The 19,119-nt window shown below is 39.1% G+C and overlaps 1 protein-coding gene across 1 annotated transcript in view; it reads right to left on the bottom strand.

Annotated features, from left to right (window-relative positions):
• The window catches only part of ptpn9b (protein tyrosine phosphatase non-receptor type 9b), a 119,516-nt gene extending 100,736 nt beyond the window's left edge, over positions 1-18,780 (bottom strand). The window contains exon 1 of the mRNA XM_051929906.1: positions 18,671-18,780. Within this exon, the coding sequence (XP_051785866.1) occupies positions 18,671-18,703 (33 nt within the window). The 5' untranslated portion in view covers positions 18,704-18,780. The remainder of the gene's footprint in view (positions 1-18,670) is intronic.
• Between the last annotated feature and the right edge of the window lie 339 nt (positions 18,781-19,119).

Raw genomic sequence — 19,119 nt, 5'->3', positions numbered from 1 at the left:
ATATAAGAAGCGTATAAATTATTAAACAGTAAAACATTAACATTTAAGAAGTAAAGTTACATTGAGTACTACTGCAGTGCCTTCGGGTATACCTCATTTTTTCTTTGCCCATTACATGCTTAAATGTATACATTTTTTGGTGTACCTACCCGAGAACACGCGACATATAACCGACCGTGGGAGAAGCATGGATTTTAAACACGCGTTGAGTTCATCTGCTGGTCTCCCTCGTGGAATAACTGGTAATGTTTGACTAAAATCTACAGCGAGTAAAACGACATTACCTCCATTTTTTTTTTTACGATCTCTGAGATCTTGCTTTTTTCGGTTCAAGGCTTCATAAGCTCTTTTATGTTCAATGTTGTACTTAATAAGTACTAATTATCCCAAACCATGATCTTTGAATGTTGCAAGACTTTCGCCTTGTATGTAGATCGGGGTAATTACATTCATTGCATTCCTAGTCTGAATCACAATCTGATTGTATGGTTGGTTACCTGGCACTGTAAGGTTGCCACCCATCCTTTAAAATACGGAATCGTGCCGCGTTTGAGAATGAAATTGCGCGTCCCGTTTTGAATCAATACTGGACGGGATTTATCCCGTATTTTTTGTATCATTTTTTTTTTTAAAGCAGCGTTCATGCAAATCATCCCACACGCATTTTATGAAGATGCCTCCTTTCCTACTTTTGATTGGGTAATACTTGATGTCATCGTTAGTTTGATTGGTGTTTTTAACTGTCCAGTGAGGAGGGCGTGTCTTTTAAGTACAGTGTGCAAAGTGTTGGCACTGAGATGTTGCGTCAGCGCCATAGTTGAAGCCCCTAACGTTGCGGTCAGCAAGTCGGCTAACATCCGCCATGTGCCGTCTTTCAGTTGCGAGAAGCAGATCATAGAATGGTTGAAACTGTTGCCCCTAACGTTGCGCCACGGCGTGTGCTTCGTTTATACCTCGTGTCTTCTCATTAAACTTTTATCTCGTGAATATGTTATTGCAATCCGCAGCGGGAGCGTTTCTATAAACTTAATTTAAACTTACGTTTTACACCGTGCTTTGTTTCCCTTATGAACATGCTTGTATGCTTAACTCGCTCCGTTCTCAATTGTTTAATAAATTTTTTGCTCTTCGCTGTTTGCGGCTGTTCCTCCATTTCCCCCTACTTCGTTCTTTTATCTCGCGAATATGTTATTGCAATCCTTAACGGGAGCGTTTCAATAAACTGATTGAAAATAGTTTTGCATTTACCTTTTTAGTAAAAGGCGAGCTTTTAAGCCTGAGAAATCACCCCGTAAATGCACACGTTTAATTGGACATGTGTTAATATGTATGGTTACACAGTATTAAAAGACAGTGAACAACGTCAGTTACCTTTCTTCCCGCGTTTGATAAAAGGTGAGCTTTTAAGCCTCAGAAATCACCCCGTAAATGCACACGTTTAATTGCACATGTGTTAATATGTATGCTCACACAGTATTAAAAGACAGTCAAAAATTAACGTCATTTACCTTCGTTCCCGCGTGTGACTCGTGCTGTAAATGTCTTCCTTGTTTTTAGTTCACGTGATTACGTAGGAGGCGTGATGACGCGATACGTGACTCCGCCTCCTCCATTACAGTGTATGGACAAAAAATATGTTCCAGTTATGACCATTATGCTTTGAATTTCGAAATGAAACCTGCCTAACTTTTGTAAGTAAGCTGTAAGGAATGAGCCTGCCAAATTTCAGCCTTCCACCTACACGGGAAGTTGGAGAATTAGTGATGAGTCAGTCAGTCAGTCAGTCAGTGAGTGAGTCAGTCAGTGAGGGCTTTGCCTTTTATTATTATAGATTTCAATATTTATTATTCATTTATGTGATGGATGTATTATGCTTATACTAAGTTAGGTTAGCTTAGGGTAGGTTACATCAAGTCTGGTATATACCTGACATATCACTGCAGCAAAAAATGGCACAAAGGCCTGCCCCTGCATGCTGCTGGAGCTTGCTGGGATTTCGCCGTGTGCTGCACATGGAACACAGGGATACCAACGAGGCAAAGCGAAAATGACATCAGGCACAGAGCCATGTCCCCACCTCCTTATTATAACTTTACACATTTGAAGATGAAATTGACTAATGGCACACTGGTCGGAACCATATGGCATCATTAAGCAAGACAACAGTAGTAACACCCTCTGAGTCTGGAGGTCTAAAATTACTTAGCAGCCTATTAATCTCAAGAGCTAAAAGTACTCTGCAGCCTATTAACAATCAACAGTGTATTAAGTGTTTATCTGCTAGAGACAGGTTATAAAACTGGAGTACAAAATTGGAGAATTCAATAGCCTACAATAAGATAGTCTAGAACCGAGGAACAACTAAAAACCAATAATCTCTCTAGAAAGACTGGTTGATAACATTGAAATTATCACAAAGCACACCAAGAGAACCTCAAGATAAGCTAATTTAATTATATACCACAACCTCAAGACACAAACTGAACAGCAAAGTCTTCCAAGAGAAGAAAAACTATTCTGTTTCAACTAAAAAAAAGTTTCTTCTATTACATATTCAAATGATCATTTAGATAATTTCTCATTTGCAGAAGAACTTCTTCTGGAATGAACATTTAATCTTTATGACCATTATACAGTAATCCCTCCTCCATCGCGGGGGTTGCGTTCCAGAGCCACCCGCGGAATAATAAAATCCGCGAAGTAGAAACCATATGTTTATATGGTTATTTTTATATTGTCATGCTTGGGTCACAGATTTGCGCAGAAACACAGGAGGTTGTAGAGAGACATGAACGTTATTCAAACACTGCAAACAAATATTTGTCTCTTTTTCAAAAGTTTAAACTGTGCTCCATGACAAGACAGAGATGACAGTTCTGTCTCACAATTAAAAGAATGCAAAAATATCTTCCACTTCAAAGGAGTGCGCGTCAGGAGCACAGACTGTCAGAAAGACAGAGGAAAGCAAACAAATCAATAGGGCTGTTTGGCTTTTAAGTATGCGAAGCACCGCTGGTACAAAGCTGTTGAAGGCGGCAGCTCACACCCCCTCCGTCAGGAGCAGGGAGAGAGAGAGAGACAGAGAAAAACAAAGTCAAAAATCAATACGTGCCCTTTGAGCTTTTAAGTATGCGAAGCACCGTGCAGCATGTCGCTTCAGGAAGCAGCTGCACAGAAGGTAGCAACGTGAAGATAATCTTTCAGCATTTTTAGACGAGCGTCCGTATCGTCTAGGTGTGCGAACAGCCCCTATGCTCACACCCCCTACGTCAGGATCAGAGAAAGTCAGCGCAAGAGAGAGAGAGAGAGAGAAAAGTAAGTTGGGTAGCTTCTCAGCCATCTGCCAATAGCGTCCCTTGTATGAAATCAACTGGGCAAACCAACTGAGGAAGCATGTACCAGAAATTAAAAGACCCATTGTCCTCAGAAACCCGCTAACCAGCAAAAAATCCCCGATATATATTTAAATATGCTTACATATAAAATCCACGATAGAGTGAAGCCGTGAAAGGCGAAGCACGATATAGCGAGGGATCACTGTACATCATATCTTGTGAATACAAGTCTACTCCTGGACAATTCACACTTGACTGATGGAACTATTATTTCAGTTATACACAACATTGTGGATGAGAACACCTAACTCTATGTTGAAGTCAAAAATATTTTCTCCAGGAAAACTGCATGACAATGATCCTAAACCTGTTGGCACACCTACTAAGGAAAGGACTACAAGGCAGGAGATTTGGGATTTTAAAAATGTTTAAGTCAAGCTCTGGGTTCAAAATGGAACAGAATGTTGTGGGCTAACCTGAAGCAATGTGTCCACGAGAGAAAGGCAAATCTAACAGTTGAAAGAAGATTTATAAGTGAAGAATAGACATGCATTCCTCAATGAAGATGTATAATGAGAGGAAACATCTGGTTGCTGTCATAGCTCCTAAAGGATGTGCCACTGCCTACTGGCTACCTGCTTCTACACAGAGGCATGTGAGACAGGAAGCAAGGACTCTTTAAATTCTATGGTTTTTACATATCAGTACACCCAATCATCTAGTCCCCACTATGTCTTAAAATCAACCTAACCTCAGGTGACGAACAACACAGAAGAAATTTTCACTTTATCTTGTTCTATGGGAAATAGTCAACAAGCACAAGGCACATATTAGAAAATAAGTAAACGTTTTCTGCTTCCATATCAGTTAAAAAAGTAATTTGAGTCCAATATCGCTAATGATGAGCTCTTCATTAGCTGATGAATATTTAAAGTGCTAGCACCTTCACTCTGTTCAAAAGTACACCCTATGGCAGTGTGGTCTGAAGCAGTGGTTCCCAAACCCGGTCCCGAGGACCCACTGTGACTGCAGGTTTTTATTCCATTCACAAGTGATAAGAACTGATCTCATTTATTTAAATGGTCTTTTTTCCCCTTCTTATTCTGCCTTTAGAAAAGCACAGCAGTATGATTTTTACATTTATAAGACATTTAGAAATAATTTTGCTTTAAACGTTTACCCCTCTTTTGTTGTTGTTCTATTGTTTAGTTATTTTTTGTGCAGTTTGCACCCTTCATTGAACCCTAATTTTGATAATTAAAACAAACAGAACTGACAGCCAGGTAAACAACACAGAACGATGAAAGGCTGCAATAACTTTAGAGTCAGACCCACTAATTAGTAGATAATAAATTAAACAATCAGAACACCTGGAAAAGCAGAATGAAAAAATCAGGCTGAAAATTGTTAGAGAGTTTCTAAAAAAAAAAAAAAAAAAAAAAAAAAACATACAATTTAAAGAGATTATTTTCATGGGAATTGTTACATATGCATTATTTTCACTTTTGCTTTAAAACTTTAGTAAAAACAATATTTGGAATTAACTTTTCTTCACGATCGCATTGAGTTTTGATTCCGTATTTGGACTTACATCGTAACAACACAACGTCTAACTGCTTGTGAGTGAATATCGCTTCTTGCTCTGTAATAAATAAAATGACTTTTTACGAATATCTGTCCATGCTATTTCTTCTTTGCTTCATCATTGATGTGTCATTTAGAAATTGTCTTCATAAAATTTATAAGAGCTGAGAGCGCAGGAAGTGTGTCTTCCAAAAGCATTCACATGACTGAGGTCAGATGACGGTGGTCTTGTTTGAAAATAGTTGTAAGTAGGGCGTGACTTGAAAGAATCTCATGGTAAAAGTCTCCGTCTCCACACCGACGTTTTTGGAATCTTAATTCTCACTGGCAACACGAATTAGACGATCTACAAGTCTCCGACTTAAAGTTTAAAATCTCTTTTCGATGTTCCACTATTTCACCGAGTAATAATTTCCGTTTATTTGGGCTAATGCAATCTTTACCATCTATTTTTGTGACTTTTGAATTTTTGTACTTCCATTATCTCTTACCTGCTCTGCATGTGTATCACGCCAACGTTTCTGGAATCTTTTAATTCTTGCGGATATGCCTCTTCATTGGGAAGAAACACTACTTTTTTACCCTGATGGCAACACTAATTAGACGATCTACAAGTCTCTGACTTACCGCACCAACATTTTTTTAATTCTTTACGATATTCTACTTTGTCATCCACTCTTTGTCCTTTATTTCCAGAACCCAGGCATGGTTAAATCTCTTTCTCGCGGGGTGTACAAGTGTCTCTCCGAAAAAAATCATGTCTCGTCTCCTTCCAAAACCTAGTTTTGTTATTTCTCCATTGACTCCAAAACATGGAAACTGGGAAATAAGAGCTCACTTAATTGGGCTACAATTAAAAACAGAAAAACCTGCTGCCACAGTGGGTCCATAGGACCAAGTTTGGGAAGCACTGGTCTGGAACATTCAGGCTTATTTTCTGTCTTTGGCATGGTGTTACCACAACTGCAGTGATCTCAGAGAACTTATCTGTTCATTCTGTGAAAGGTTACACAAGACCATTTACATACATTTTCAAATGCATCATTCAACAGTGATAAGTTATTATTCACAAATAGAGAATACTCAAGACAGCTGTCAATCTTCCCAGAAGTGGAGTTCCTTTAAAGATTCACAATGAATTACAACATGTCACAGTTTATGATTTTGCAATGAACATGCATCTCTTACATGGATTGGTAGCTAGGAAAAACCCTGTAATCGGCAAGTAAGAAGATGAGCACTTAGTTCAGGTTTACCAAGTCACATCTTAACAAACCACCAGACTAGGACAAATACACAATGGACAGCTATGACTAATGTGCAGCTGTTTAATCATTCTGAACACCACCATATTTTACAAAAGCCAAATATGATCAATCACTGTAGTACCTCATGCCAACCATCAAACATGAGGGTTGGTGATAGAAGATTTTATTTTTATTTATTTACTTATTTTTTACACCCACAGGACCTGGATACTTCCTTGTCACTGAGTCATTATAAATCCTGAACAAAATGTGAAGCCATTAATCATTTTGGCCAAAAATGTATTATTAAATAGGATAATGCTGTTAGACCAAAATGTAAGGTTTTAGAAGGACCAGGTCAAAATCTAAAATTCCAACAACAAGCTCCGGCCAGACTTAAGAAGAAATGTACCTGAAAGAACAATGTCAAACATAGATGAGCTCAAACAGTTTTAAAAAGAAAAATGGGACAAACTATCTCCAATACAATCCGGGAGACTGAACGACTCTAACTTACAATGATGTCTACAGCAAGTTAATGGTCCTAAATGTGGCTTTAAATCTGGGAGTTTACTTGCTTTTATAAATACCTGAACTACTTTGTATTTACGTCTTTTTAAGCTTCATCACATAGTTCTTGAAAATTACTCAAGAGGGAGGATAGTGTGGGAGGATATAAATACAAGCGTGTCCCAAGATGAAATGGTGACTGCTTACAATTTTTTTTTTTTTTTTTGCATTCGACTTAACCCCCTTAAAATATGATGAAACAATAAAAAGATGATATAGTGGTAAGATCTGCTACAAGATGTTACCCAAACATTAAGATGCTCTTCTCTGCCAACAATAAACCTTTCTAGGGCTAGAACGGATTCCAAAGTTAATACAAGCTCTTGATATTTATATTTTTTATCTCAAAAACAAAAACAAAAAAAAGAAAACTGGAGTTCCCCTCAGAACCGCCTACAAATTCAGTTACTTACTGAAATAAGAATTTGCTGCTCGCTTCTGAGAAATCTGACATTATCGTAATGAACTTCCCCTTTTGATTTTGGGCATCTTACTCAGCAACATTCCACAGAATATATTAAAGAGCACAGAACACTAACAGAAACCACACTTAAAACTGGTATCCGCTAGATGAAGTAGAACCAAATGCTGAAATATTAATATGTTCAGAATGACCAAAAAAAAGCCTGCTTTGAACTGGGTGTTAAGTGATATTCACCCCTAATCAAAGAAGTACTCGTAATGCTGGGATTATTACACACGTCACTTCAGGCTTCTCTAGATAAATACAGTACAATGGAAAGGTTACTATAAAAAGGCTTGGGTATGGGGTGTTTATATCATTACACAATCAGTACTATGTTCTAAATAAGCTTTGCATTTGGTTGTTTAACACTATTTCTGCTATCACTAATTTATTAAATTAAAAGCCTGTTTCTCCATTCCACCCTACCCTTACTGGCCTTGTTGTGCTATACATTGTGCTGATCACACACCATATACATGTATGCTACAAAGCCAAAAGTCTGGACTCATACAGAAATGTTCATATTTTTGTTAGAAATTGATATATTTTTTATCTAGATACCCTTAAATTGATTTAAAAATGCAGCCAATACTAGTATTGCTAATGGCTAATCATGCTTGGAATTACTTTTAAATTTATTATTATTCACATAGGACTCCACAGTTCCATTTTCAGGAGCTATTTTTTCAGCGTCTTAATGATAAACTCCCTTAGCTTATCCTAAATGCTAAATGGTTTTTAGAGAAACCTTAACTTTCGTAATTGCATTAGCACTGTGGAAACCTATTATTCTGTTCACTTGGATTGCAAGGTGCTCACATTCATAAATTCAGTTCTGGATTCAAAAGTGGCTGATGTGAAAACGACCTTCTCAAGAAACACGTTGGCCTAGTGTTATTTTACTTCATGAAGGTTATTCCATGCGACTTCTGAAATGAGGACTTCATACAAAAGGTGTCTATTATTGTCTTGAGAGAAGAGGACAAACTTTTTTATGGACGGAGTGGTGGCTCTGAGGCGAAGGATCTGTGCTGGTATCCAGAAGGTTGCCGGTTCGAATCCCCGTCATTGCTAAAAGAGATCCGACTCTGCTGGGCCCTTGAGCAAGGCCCTTAATCTGTAATTGCTCCGGGGGCGCTGTACAATGGCTGACCCTGCGCTCTAACCCCAAGGGGTATGTGAAAACTGACAAATTCCTAATACAGTAAATTGTATAAGGCGAAATAAAGAACAAAAAAAAACTTAATTGAGAATGCACAGATGCACAACTGCGCAAGAGGATAAAAGACATCACAAATAAATGTCTTACAGGTCCTCAGCTGGCTTCTTCCTTAAATACACCTCAAATACCAGTGTTATTTGCATCTACAAAAAAATGATTCCAGGATGCTAGCCAGAGAGACAGAGTTTCCAAGTAAAAGCCATATCTGAAAGTGCCAAATAAAAATAAAAGTGTAAAATTGGTAAAAAGAGAACAGACATTGGACTGAAAGAGCATATTATGGGGTCGGCATCTCAGAATTGTCTTTTCTCTGCAGCAGATCACACTGCTATTCGGGATGAACTTATGGGAGAAGCGAACCGAGGACCTGTAAGACATGTGTTTCTCAAACTATGCCTCTTATGCCGTTTGTGCATCTGGGCATTCCCTTTGTTTTCCAAAACTGGTTAGGTTAATTTTGCCATCTTCTCTCGAAAGTATAATAGAAACCTTCAGTTTCTTGGCAATCTATTGGGGGGAAAAAAAAATAATACACTGAACATGTTTCTTAATAATTTTTTAATAATTTTTTTTTAATAATTTTTAATTAATAATAATAATAATAATAATAATTTTTTGCATTTATATAGTGCTTTTCTCACTACTCAAAGCGCTTAGCAATTGCAGGTTAAGGGCCTTGCTTAAGGGCCCAACAGAGCAGAGTCCCTTTTGGCATTTACGGGATTCGAACCGGCAACCTTCCGATTGCCAGTGCAGATCCCTAGCCTCAGAGCCACCACTCCACTTGAGAAAGCCGTTTGATTTTGCCACTTTTAAACTGAACTTTAGGAATGCCTGCACTCTGCAACCCAAATGAATAGAACAACAGGTCTCAGCAGTGCTACTGCAATTAAAAAGGCTTCTCTAATAACCAATCAGCATTTAAAATGACTAAGGATAATACAAGGGAGTTGACCATTAGATTACACGGAAGGAATGGCTGCTGAAAGTGGGGCTTCCAGCCCTATGTAAAGAAAGAAAAAAATCACTGATTTAGCAACACTAGTTATGTCTTTGCTCTATTTTTAAATCAATTTAATGATATCTTAACGTATCAATTTCTATTAAAAACATGAACATTTCTTGGTGTGTCCAGACTTCTGAATGGTAGAGCACATGCTCATTTTTTTTTAGTTTTATCCAGATATAATATTAATGTATTAAATATTTATTACCATAGCTAACTTGTTTTAAATATTTTTACCAGCTTTGGAACTTTATATTGTACAGGGCTCAACATTAGCAGAGGCCAGGTTGTCACTGGCATCTATTTTGAGGCCAACACTTTTGGACCCGTGGTTGCCAAGACTGTCAAACTTGGTTTTTTTTTGCTCATTACGTGCAACTGGCTGATTGAATTATAACTTGCCAAGTGCTAGCCTGTTTTATGATTACAATAATATGTAAACCGTGCACATGCCTACGACTGTACTTCCTGGCATTCCTTCATGCAGATGAAGCAAGTTTTAAAAAATAAAATTAAAACAAAAACCACAAATGGCTGCCGTGCAAAGAAATGCACATAAGAGGAATGTTAAAAGTCTTCTTTAGCGCCTTTAAATAGACAAACGTGAAGGGCTGAAAACTCCAACAGAAATGACTGCTGCTATGATATACCTCAGGGGTCCTCAATCATAGTCCTGGAGGTCCGCAGTGGCTGCAGGTTTTTGTTCAAACCCAGTTGCTTAATTAGAAAGCAATTCTTGCCAATAATATAATTTCATGACTTGTTAGTGCTTTAACACTGCTATGTCAGGTCATTCTCATATCCTAGATTTTCTTCCCCTTTCTAAGGATATCATCCAAATGATCTGAAGGCTAAAATGGATGAGCAATTCTCAGTCCTTCACTCTCCTTCCAAGTATTTAATTAAACCCAATAGTGCATGATAAATACACACAGGTGTAAATGGTAACAAGCTAAATAGAAAACTGCTGGTCTCTTTTGTCATTTGCATGTTATTGCTAATTAGGAGCAATTAAAAACCAAGAATACAGCTGTTTAAGAATAAAATACGCACTAAGGGTTCAAAATCTTAACGAGTGAGACAATTAAAGTGAAGCAGAAGTGTTACTTGAGCAATAAGTGCTTCTTATTAAGCAACTGGGTTGGAGCAAGAACCTGCAGCCACTGCGGCCCTCCGTGATTGAGGACCCCGATATACCTGTTTTGTGGAAGTACATGAAAGTGTGTGAAAATAAAATATATAGTAACTGCATCATGTGCCAGGAAAAAAGTCAGCCATGATGGAACTTAAGTTAAAACGCTGAACACTACCAATTTAACAAGACATTTAAGATTGCATCACACAGCAGAATACGTTGATTTTCAACTATTTTCATTCCATACGAGTAGAAACAATATCCATTCACTTATTTTTGACGATTTCTAAGTACTGCAATGTTAATAAAATCATTAAAAACACCAAAGTAGCACCGTGAAAGGCACTAGATAAAATGCAGCTGTTGATTACTCTGCAAAAAAATCTGTACCGTCATGTACAAAATACAGTCTTAACAGTTAACAGCTTACAGATGCTTAAATCATATTCTGGTTGTGTGAGGTGCAATGCTGGGACCAACATGGCAAGGGGGCACCAGCCCCATTGCGTAGCAATCTCACACACATCTGCAAAAAGATATTAGACCAATTTATTGTCGATGAACATCACACATTCATCCACTTTCAAAAATAATGAAACAACATTCTGAAACCCACTTAATCCACTTCTGGTTTATAGAAAGAGGGGGTTCAGCCTATCCTGACAGCATTGGGGACAAGGCAGGCAGTCCATCGCAGTTCCACAATCATTCCAGACCATTTTTTTACAGTAGCTAATCAAATTAAACCTCATAGCTGTAGCAAAAGTACATTTTGTAAGATTACCGCTGTTCATAAGCCTTATGCCTCAATATACAAGGGGGGACCCAAAAATAACCGGAAACATTTTTAAAACGTGTTTAATTTAATTTTCTGTACAACTACAATTACTCCCCTTCAAAGTACTCAACACTGGCGGAAATACACTTATCTAACCGTTTGTTCCATTGTTCGAAACATTTTTTAAATTCGACTGAAGTAATGCCCATTAATGCTCTGGCCGTTTCTTGTTTTACCTCTTCGACGTCAGCAAAACGCCTTCCTTTCAAGTCTTTTTTCATCCGAGGGAACAAAAAGAAATCACTCGGAGCTAAATCCGGTGAGTAGGGTGGGTGGTTCAGGGTTGTCATACCGTTTCTTGCCAAAAATTGGCGAATGCTGAGAGCAGTGTGAGATGGAGCGTTGCCATGATGAAAGAACCAATCGCCCGACTCCCACAAATCAGGGCGTTTCCTTCTCACACTGTTGCGCAACCTACTTTTACAAAAAAATTCACTGAACACAAGCACAACCTTCCAGACTGATGGCACTTGGCAGACTGACTTGTGAGGAGTGTAACTAGATCGCCCTAGCGGCCCAACCACGTACTACAAGTACCAACCTAACAACAACAAAATTCCGGTAATTTTTGGGTCCCCCTTCGTATGATCACGTGTAACTGTCTAAAACAAGAGGTACCCAACACAGACCCTGCAGAGTCACAGTGGCTACAGGTTTTCCTTCCTGACACTTTCTTAGTCAGCAACAGTTTTCTGCTGTTAATGGACTTCTTTTCCCTTCATTATTTACTGCCTTGGTTTGCCATGTCCACCTAAAATCGCTTTTTTTTTTTTCTCATGTCAAGTGAGCCAATTGATGACCAGCAAATTCAGGACCTCAACCTTCAACCAATATCATGCTAGGCAGTTTCTTGTTGTTCTTGTTGTTAATTAAGACAGTTATTTAATTTCATGGTTTGTTAGTGCTCTCATTCTGCCACAACAGACATTGACAAAACTGTTGAGCACTGCCAAAATGTTTCATGGACCAGAGCAGGTCAACATTACCGACACCTTTACCCTTCTTTATTGATGGACACAGATTAGATGTTCACGGTTTTGTATGACGTTATTCTTCTGCTGTTAATTAAGGAAAATAAAACAATTGAGGGTGTACTCACACTAGGTACATTTGCCCAATCCCTGCCAATCTCAGAATTTATTTAATCTTATGGCTTGTTACTCTGCAATGTAAAGTTCTATCATCAGATTTTTTCCTTTCCAAGGATATCATCCAAAATGATTTTTGAGCCTAAAACAATTTTCAGTCTGCCACATTTTTCTATTAAGATTTTTATTAAATCAAACAGTGCAGAATGAACACACACACAGAGATATAAATGAAAACAACCTAAATGGAGAACTTCTGGCTGCTTTGTCAATTAAATCTTATTGCTAATAAGGAGCTATTAAAATACTTAATGCAGCTGTTTAAGCTTGAAATAAATAATTAAGGGTGGGGAACCTTAACAAGAGAGACCACTAAAATGAAGCATCAAAATGTCACTTAGGCAATAAGGACTTCATCAGCAATACTTGACTTCTCATTAAGAAACTGGGTTCGAACAAAAACCTGCAGCCACTGCGGCTCTCCAGGACCGATATTGCCCACCCCTGAACTAGACTATGTGGGGTTACATGTGGACAAAAATGCTCGGGCACAGAATGAATTGCCACTGTGAGTACACCCTAAGGCAGGGGTAGGCAACGTCGGTCCTGGAGTGCCACAGTATGTGCAGGTTTTTGTTCCAACCCAGTTCCTTAACGAGAACTCAATTATTGCTGATGAAGCACATATTGCTTAAGTGACATTTTAATGCTTCATTTTAGTGGTCTCGCTTGTTAAGGTTCTCCAACCTTAATTGCTTATTTCAATCTTAAACTGCTGCATTCAGTGTTTTAATTGCTCCTTATTAGCAATAAGATGCAAAACAGGGGTAGGCAATGTCGGTCCTGGTGAGCCGCAGTGGCTACAGATTTTCATTCCAACCCAATTGCTTAATTAGAAACCAATCATTGCCAATCTCAGACCTTATTTAATTTTATGGCTTGTTAGTCTGTGCAATGTAAGGCTTTTATATCGTAGATTTTTTTCCTTTCCAAGGATATCATCCAAATGATTTGAAGCCTAAAACAGATCATTTTCAGTCTGTCACATTTTTCTATTAAGTGTTTTATTAAATCAAACCGTGCATGAACAACACACACAGATGTAATTGGAAAAAAGCTAGCTGGAGAACTGCTGGCTGCTTTGTCTTTTACATCTTATTGCTAATAAGGAGCAATTAAAACACTGAATGCAGCAGTTTAAGATTGAAATAAGCAATTAAGGTTGGAGAACCTTAACAAGCGAGACCACTAAAATGAAGCATTAAAATGTCACTTAAGCAATATGTGCTTCATCAACAATAATTGAGTTCTCGTTAAGGAACTGGGTTGGAACAAAAACCTGCACATACTGTGGCACTCCAGGACCGACGTTGCCTACCCCTGCCCTAAGGGATCAGAGTCTTGAAAAGCAATTCATTTAAAAATCAAGGCAAGAGAAACTAATTACCGGCAAAAATTGGCCACTAATGACGGAAATGGTTAGAATGAAAAATGGTAGCCACAGTGACCCTCCGGGATCAGAGTTAGGCCCCTACTTGCATGCTATACTGGACCAATTTATAGTTAATACATATCACATACTCATCCACATTCAATAATAATATGATTATTATTATTATTATTAATAATAATAAAACAACATTCTCAAACCCACATAATCCAGTGCTGGGTTACAGAGGGTGGGTTTAAGCCTATCCTGACTACATCAGCGTAATGCAGGCAGTTCATTATAGGCTCACAATCATTCCAGACCATTTTACAATTGCAAATCTGTCTAAAACTGATTAAAATATTCATCCACAATCAATAAACAACAATAATAATACCTAAAATATTCATTCACATTCAATAACAACAACAATAATAATAATAACATTCTCAAACCTACATAATGGGTTAAAGTGGGTGGGCTTACGCCTATCCTGACTACATTAGGGTAATGCAGGTAGATCATCATAGGCTCACAATCATTACAGACCACTTTACAGTTGCTAATAAGTCTAAAACCGATTAAAATATTCATCCACATTCAATAATAAATAATAAAATAATATTCTCAAATGCACTTAATCTAGCCCTGGGCCACAGTGGGTTGGATTCAGCCGATCCTGCCAGCATTAGGGGTAAGGCAGGCAGTCGTTCACGAGCTCACAATCATTCCAGACCATTTTACAGTGGTTAATTAACCTTAAACTCACAGCTGTAGCAATACACTATTACATACGCTTCATAATATTTCCACTATTTACAAGTCTTAGCCTGAATATAGTTCACTATCTACAATCACATATTACTGCATGAACGGTGACAGACGCACAGCAAGACATCAGATCATATCTGTACAGTTGGCCAATTTACAGCCGATGCAGGCAACGCATTCATCCACATTCAATAATACAACCTTCTACTGCCCACTTAATCCAGTTCTGAGTTACAGAGGGTGAGGTTTGGTTTATACCGACATCTCTGGGGGCAAGTTAGGTAGTCCATCACTGGCCCAGAATGATTTCCAACCATTTTACAATCACTAATCAACCTAAATGATGTCCTGCCAACACCAACCAATCTCCATCAGTGGATTGGTGAAGATCCAGGGTGTGCCCTTTGCTCCAGGCCAGCCTCCCTCCGGCATATACTCACAGGGTGTAAGACCAGATACATTTGGCGTCACAACCAGGTCCTAAAGAGCCTTGTGTCTACAATGGAGGAAAAACGATCTTTCATCAATGCCCTTTCACCACCAATATCTAATCACCCATGGACGATTGCCTTTGTCCAAGAAGGTGCTACGGTTACCAGGAGCAACACCACACCATCGGAGAGAGGCCAGCTGTGACTTAGCACGTGACTGGAAACTGCTGGTAGATATTGGCCAACAGTTGGTGTTTCCCCCGGAGATTGCCACTACTACCTTGAGACCTGACATGGTGCTCTGGTCCCCTTCCTTAAGGAAGGGTTACATTATTGAGCTCACTGTACCCTGGGAGGATTCCGTGGATGAGGCATACGAGCGGAAACATCTACGCTATGCTGAGTTAGCTGCTGAAGCGCAACATCGCGGCTGGACCATGGAAGTTCACCCAGTGGAAGTTGGATGCAGAGGGTTTGTGGCAACATCTACCATCAAACTGCTGAAAGACCTGGGAATTAGGGGCCAGAGCCAGTGCGCAGCCATCAAAGCTGCATCAGAGGCAGCGGAGAGAAGTAGCCAGTGGCTTTGGATGCAGAGGAATGCCCCCTGCTGGGCCCCCAAGTAACAAACTTAGGCTGCCATACATAGGTTCATTAGATGGCAGTCATTTGACACCAAAGCGACTCTCATGACTAATTGGGAATGGGACACAAGCTTAGGGCTGATCACCCTATAGCTGGCCGCCTCTGGTGAGGGTGTATAGTGTGAAAAGCCGAAACACCCCATGAGCCAGAGGAACACTACTGATGAGGTGTCCCAATATTCTACAAACTTCTCCAAGTCTACCATTCACCGACAAGCGTAACTGAATCTATTGTACGTGCTTGCACAAGGATAGTAACGTCTCATTTTGTGTTTCGTAATCTCATAATATTAATAGCACACAATATATAACAACATATTACAGCCTAAATAGTCATGGGTGCAAGGCAAGACCAGACCCTGGAGATCCGATCAAAACTGTACAGTGGACTGACTTATAGTGGATGGCCATCACACATTCATCAATACTGAAAACAATAATACAGTCTCAAACCCACTTAATGCAGTTCTGGGCTACAGAGGGTCATGTTCAGCCTTATCTGGACATCATCAGAGGCAAGACAGGGAGTCCATGACAGGCCCACAAATCATTCCAGACCATTTTACAGTGGCTAATCAACCTAAAACACTCAGCTGCAGCAATACACTACTACATACATTTCATAATACCTCCACTAATTTATAAGTCTTAGCCTGAATATAATTCACTATATCCAATCACATGCATGAACGGTGACAGATGCACAGCAAGACATAACCCTGGAAGGGACTTCAAATCATAACTGCACAGTGGATGGACATCACACATTCAATAACAATAACAATACAGTCTCAAACCCACTTAATTAAGTTCTGGGTTACAGAGGCTCGGGTTCAGCCTATCCTGACATCACTGGGGGCAACATAGGTAGTCCATGACAGGCCCACAATCATTCCAGACCATTTTACAGTGGCTAATCAACCTAAAACACACAGCTGTAGCAATACACTACTACATATATTTTGTTATACCTCCACTATTTATAAGTCTTAGCCTGAATATAGTTCACTATATCCAATCACGTATTACTGCATGAACCGTGACAGATGCATGGCAAGACATAACCCTGGAAGGGACTTCAAATCATAACTCCACAGTGGATTGACATCATACATTCAATAATAATAATTAGTAAAGTCTCAATCCCACTTAATTCAGTTCTGGGTTACAGAGGCTCAGGTTCAGCCTATCCTGACATCACTGGGGGCAAGGCAGGTAGTCCATCACAGGCCCACAATCATTCCAGACCGTTTTAGTCACTAATCAACCTAAAACTCCACGGATGTAGCAAAACACTATTAAGTCCATTTCATAATACCGTATCAGTAGTTCACCGTATACAATTACGTTAGTCCATCTGAGGCCCACAATCATTGCAGCCTATTTAACTGTCACTAATCAAGGTAAAACTCACAGCTGTAGAAAAAAAAAAACCAAACTACTACATATTTTGTAATATTTCCACTACCTATAAATCTTTTACCTGAATATTGATAACCGTATACAATCACGTATTACTGTGTAACCAGTGGCAGGTGCACGGCAAGAACAGACTCTAAAAAACCGTAACTGTTCAAGTTCTCTGCATGCAATTCAGCTTGAAATTTTCAATAATGACTAAACATATGTATGACATGACACAAGCATGCACGGTAAGAAATTCACACCCCTCTTATATGCGGGTAGTGTGGCGTGGTGGTTAAGAATTTATGCTTAAAAACCCTGAGGTCGTGCGCTCAAATCCTGCCACCGACACCGTGTGAACATAAGCAAGTCACTTAAACTGCCTGTGCTGCAACTGAAAACAAAAAAACACAAATGTAACCATTTCGTATCTGAAATGATGTAAATCGCCTTGGATTAAAAAGTACATGAATTTGAAAGAACTCAAATCAAAATCCATGTTCGGAGGCGACAGAAGTGACGCATACCCTTCTCAAATGATTTTAATTTAATTTGGAAAAATAACGCTACATGATATAGTAAGTACATAAAAGTTTCACCAGATTGCCGTCTTATTTAAATAGTACACACATGCGATATCAATGCGGATCGATCAGATTAAGATTAATAATAAATCTAATATTAAGTGTTTAAGGGCTTGGATTACCCGAATGTCCAGTTAACGGACTTTTAAAGACACGATGCAAAAAGACAGAACGATGCTAAAACAGGCAACAACACTTAACTGCGGGCAGATAAACTAATAAAGTACCAGCAAAAGAAATCCTACATTCCGGACAGATGTAGCAACTACAGGGCTGAGAATATTAAAGCAGAAGTGTAGCGCCGTTATTTTTTCTAGGAATGGGGAAAAAAACTTGGTGAAAGTTCGCGAAAGAGCCCGAACACACGCTTTTCACCGTTTGATTCAGACACACTACATTATTTGCTGGGTTGGCACTCTTTTTATATTTTAACCGCGATGTTCAGTAAACGAGGTTGCTAATAAAGCAGAAATAAATGACACGTCTCTATTAAGTGAGGGAAGAGAAGATGCGTACGGGTTTAAGTTCTCTGAAAACACCGAGGGCTTTCGAACGATTTGGGCCAGAGAAGAAGTTAAGGCCAAGACAACTTCGTCTATTTCATCTTCGACTAATATCGCATAATACACTTCCAATAATCCTGTGCCCATTATTCAGGTGAAAACCAAATGAGGGAAAAAAATGTAAAACTCTTGACGTAAATACGGATCGGGCCTGCTCCACTCTACCCTCCCACTTTACTATCGCAGCACTGGTCCAGTTTCCGACCACTCTTCTAATTCAAAAGCCGCCTAGCATCACTGCTTCTGGGCCCTTGTTGCATAAACCTATCGCACAAAAAAATAAAACGCTTTTGCTGTAATATTAAAAAATTACAAAATAAAAACTGCAAGAAATGGCCCCATAGCACTCTTACCAGCTGCTCTTGGGCTGTCAGACCCTCCGCCATCTTGGACTTGCAGCAGAAGCAGCACTGCCCTGGCTCCGCCCCACGCCTCGTTTTGAATGAACGGAGTACAGACGAGTCTGACGGGAGGTACTTTGGGAGTGCATTGGTTTAACCAGTAAGGGCGGGGCTTATCAGAAATGGGCGTGGTTGTTCCCTTAAATATGAAGGCGGCCACGAGAACACGCGCTGTCAGGCCCCTCCTGCAGCCAGATGATTCTAAAGACGACTTTAGTATCTACAGTTAAATATTAACATGTATGCCACTGACAAATATTCAAAGTATTGTTTCTTTCATTTTTTAAAGTATTTATTCTATTCAATTTTTGTTTTTGTTGTGATTTTAAACAAATATCGTTTTGAAATCTCATGTCTTACTTGGATGTTAAAATTTGAATGTCCCGCAGTTGGGGATATAC

The sequence above is a fragment of the Erpetoichthys calabaricus genome, chromosome 7 (genome assembly GCF_900747795.2).
Source record: "Erpetoichthys calabaricus chromosome 7, fErpCal1.3, whole genome shotgun sequence".
NCBI lineage: Eukaryota > Metazoa > Chordata > Cladistia > Polypteriformes > Polypteridae > Erpetoichthys > Erpetoichthys calabaricus.
The sequence above is the reverse complement of the archived record's forward strand: the minus strand, read 5'-3'. Positions and strand labels throughout refer to the sequence as shown.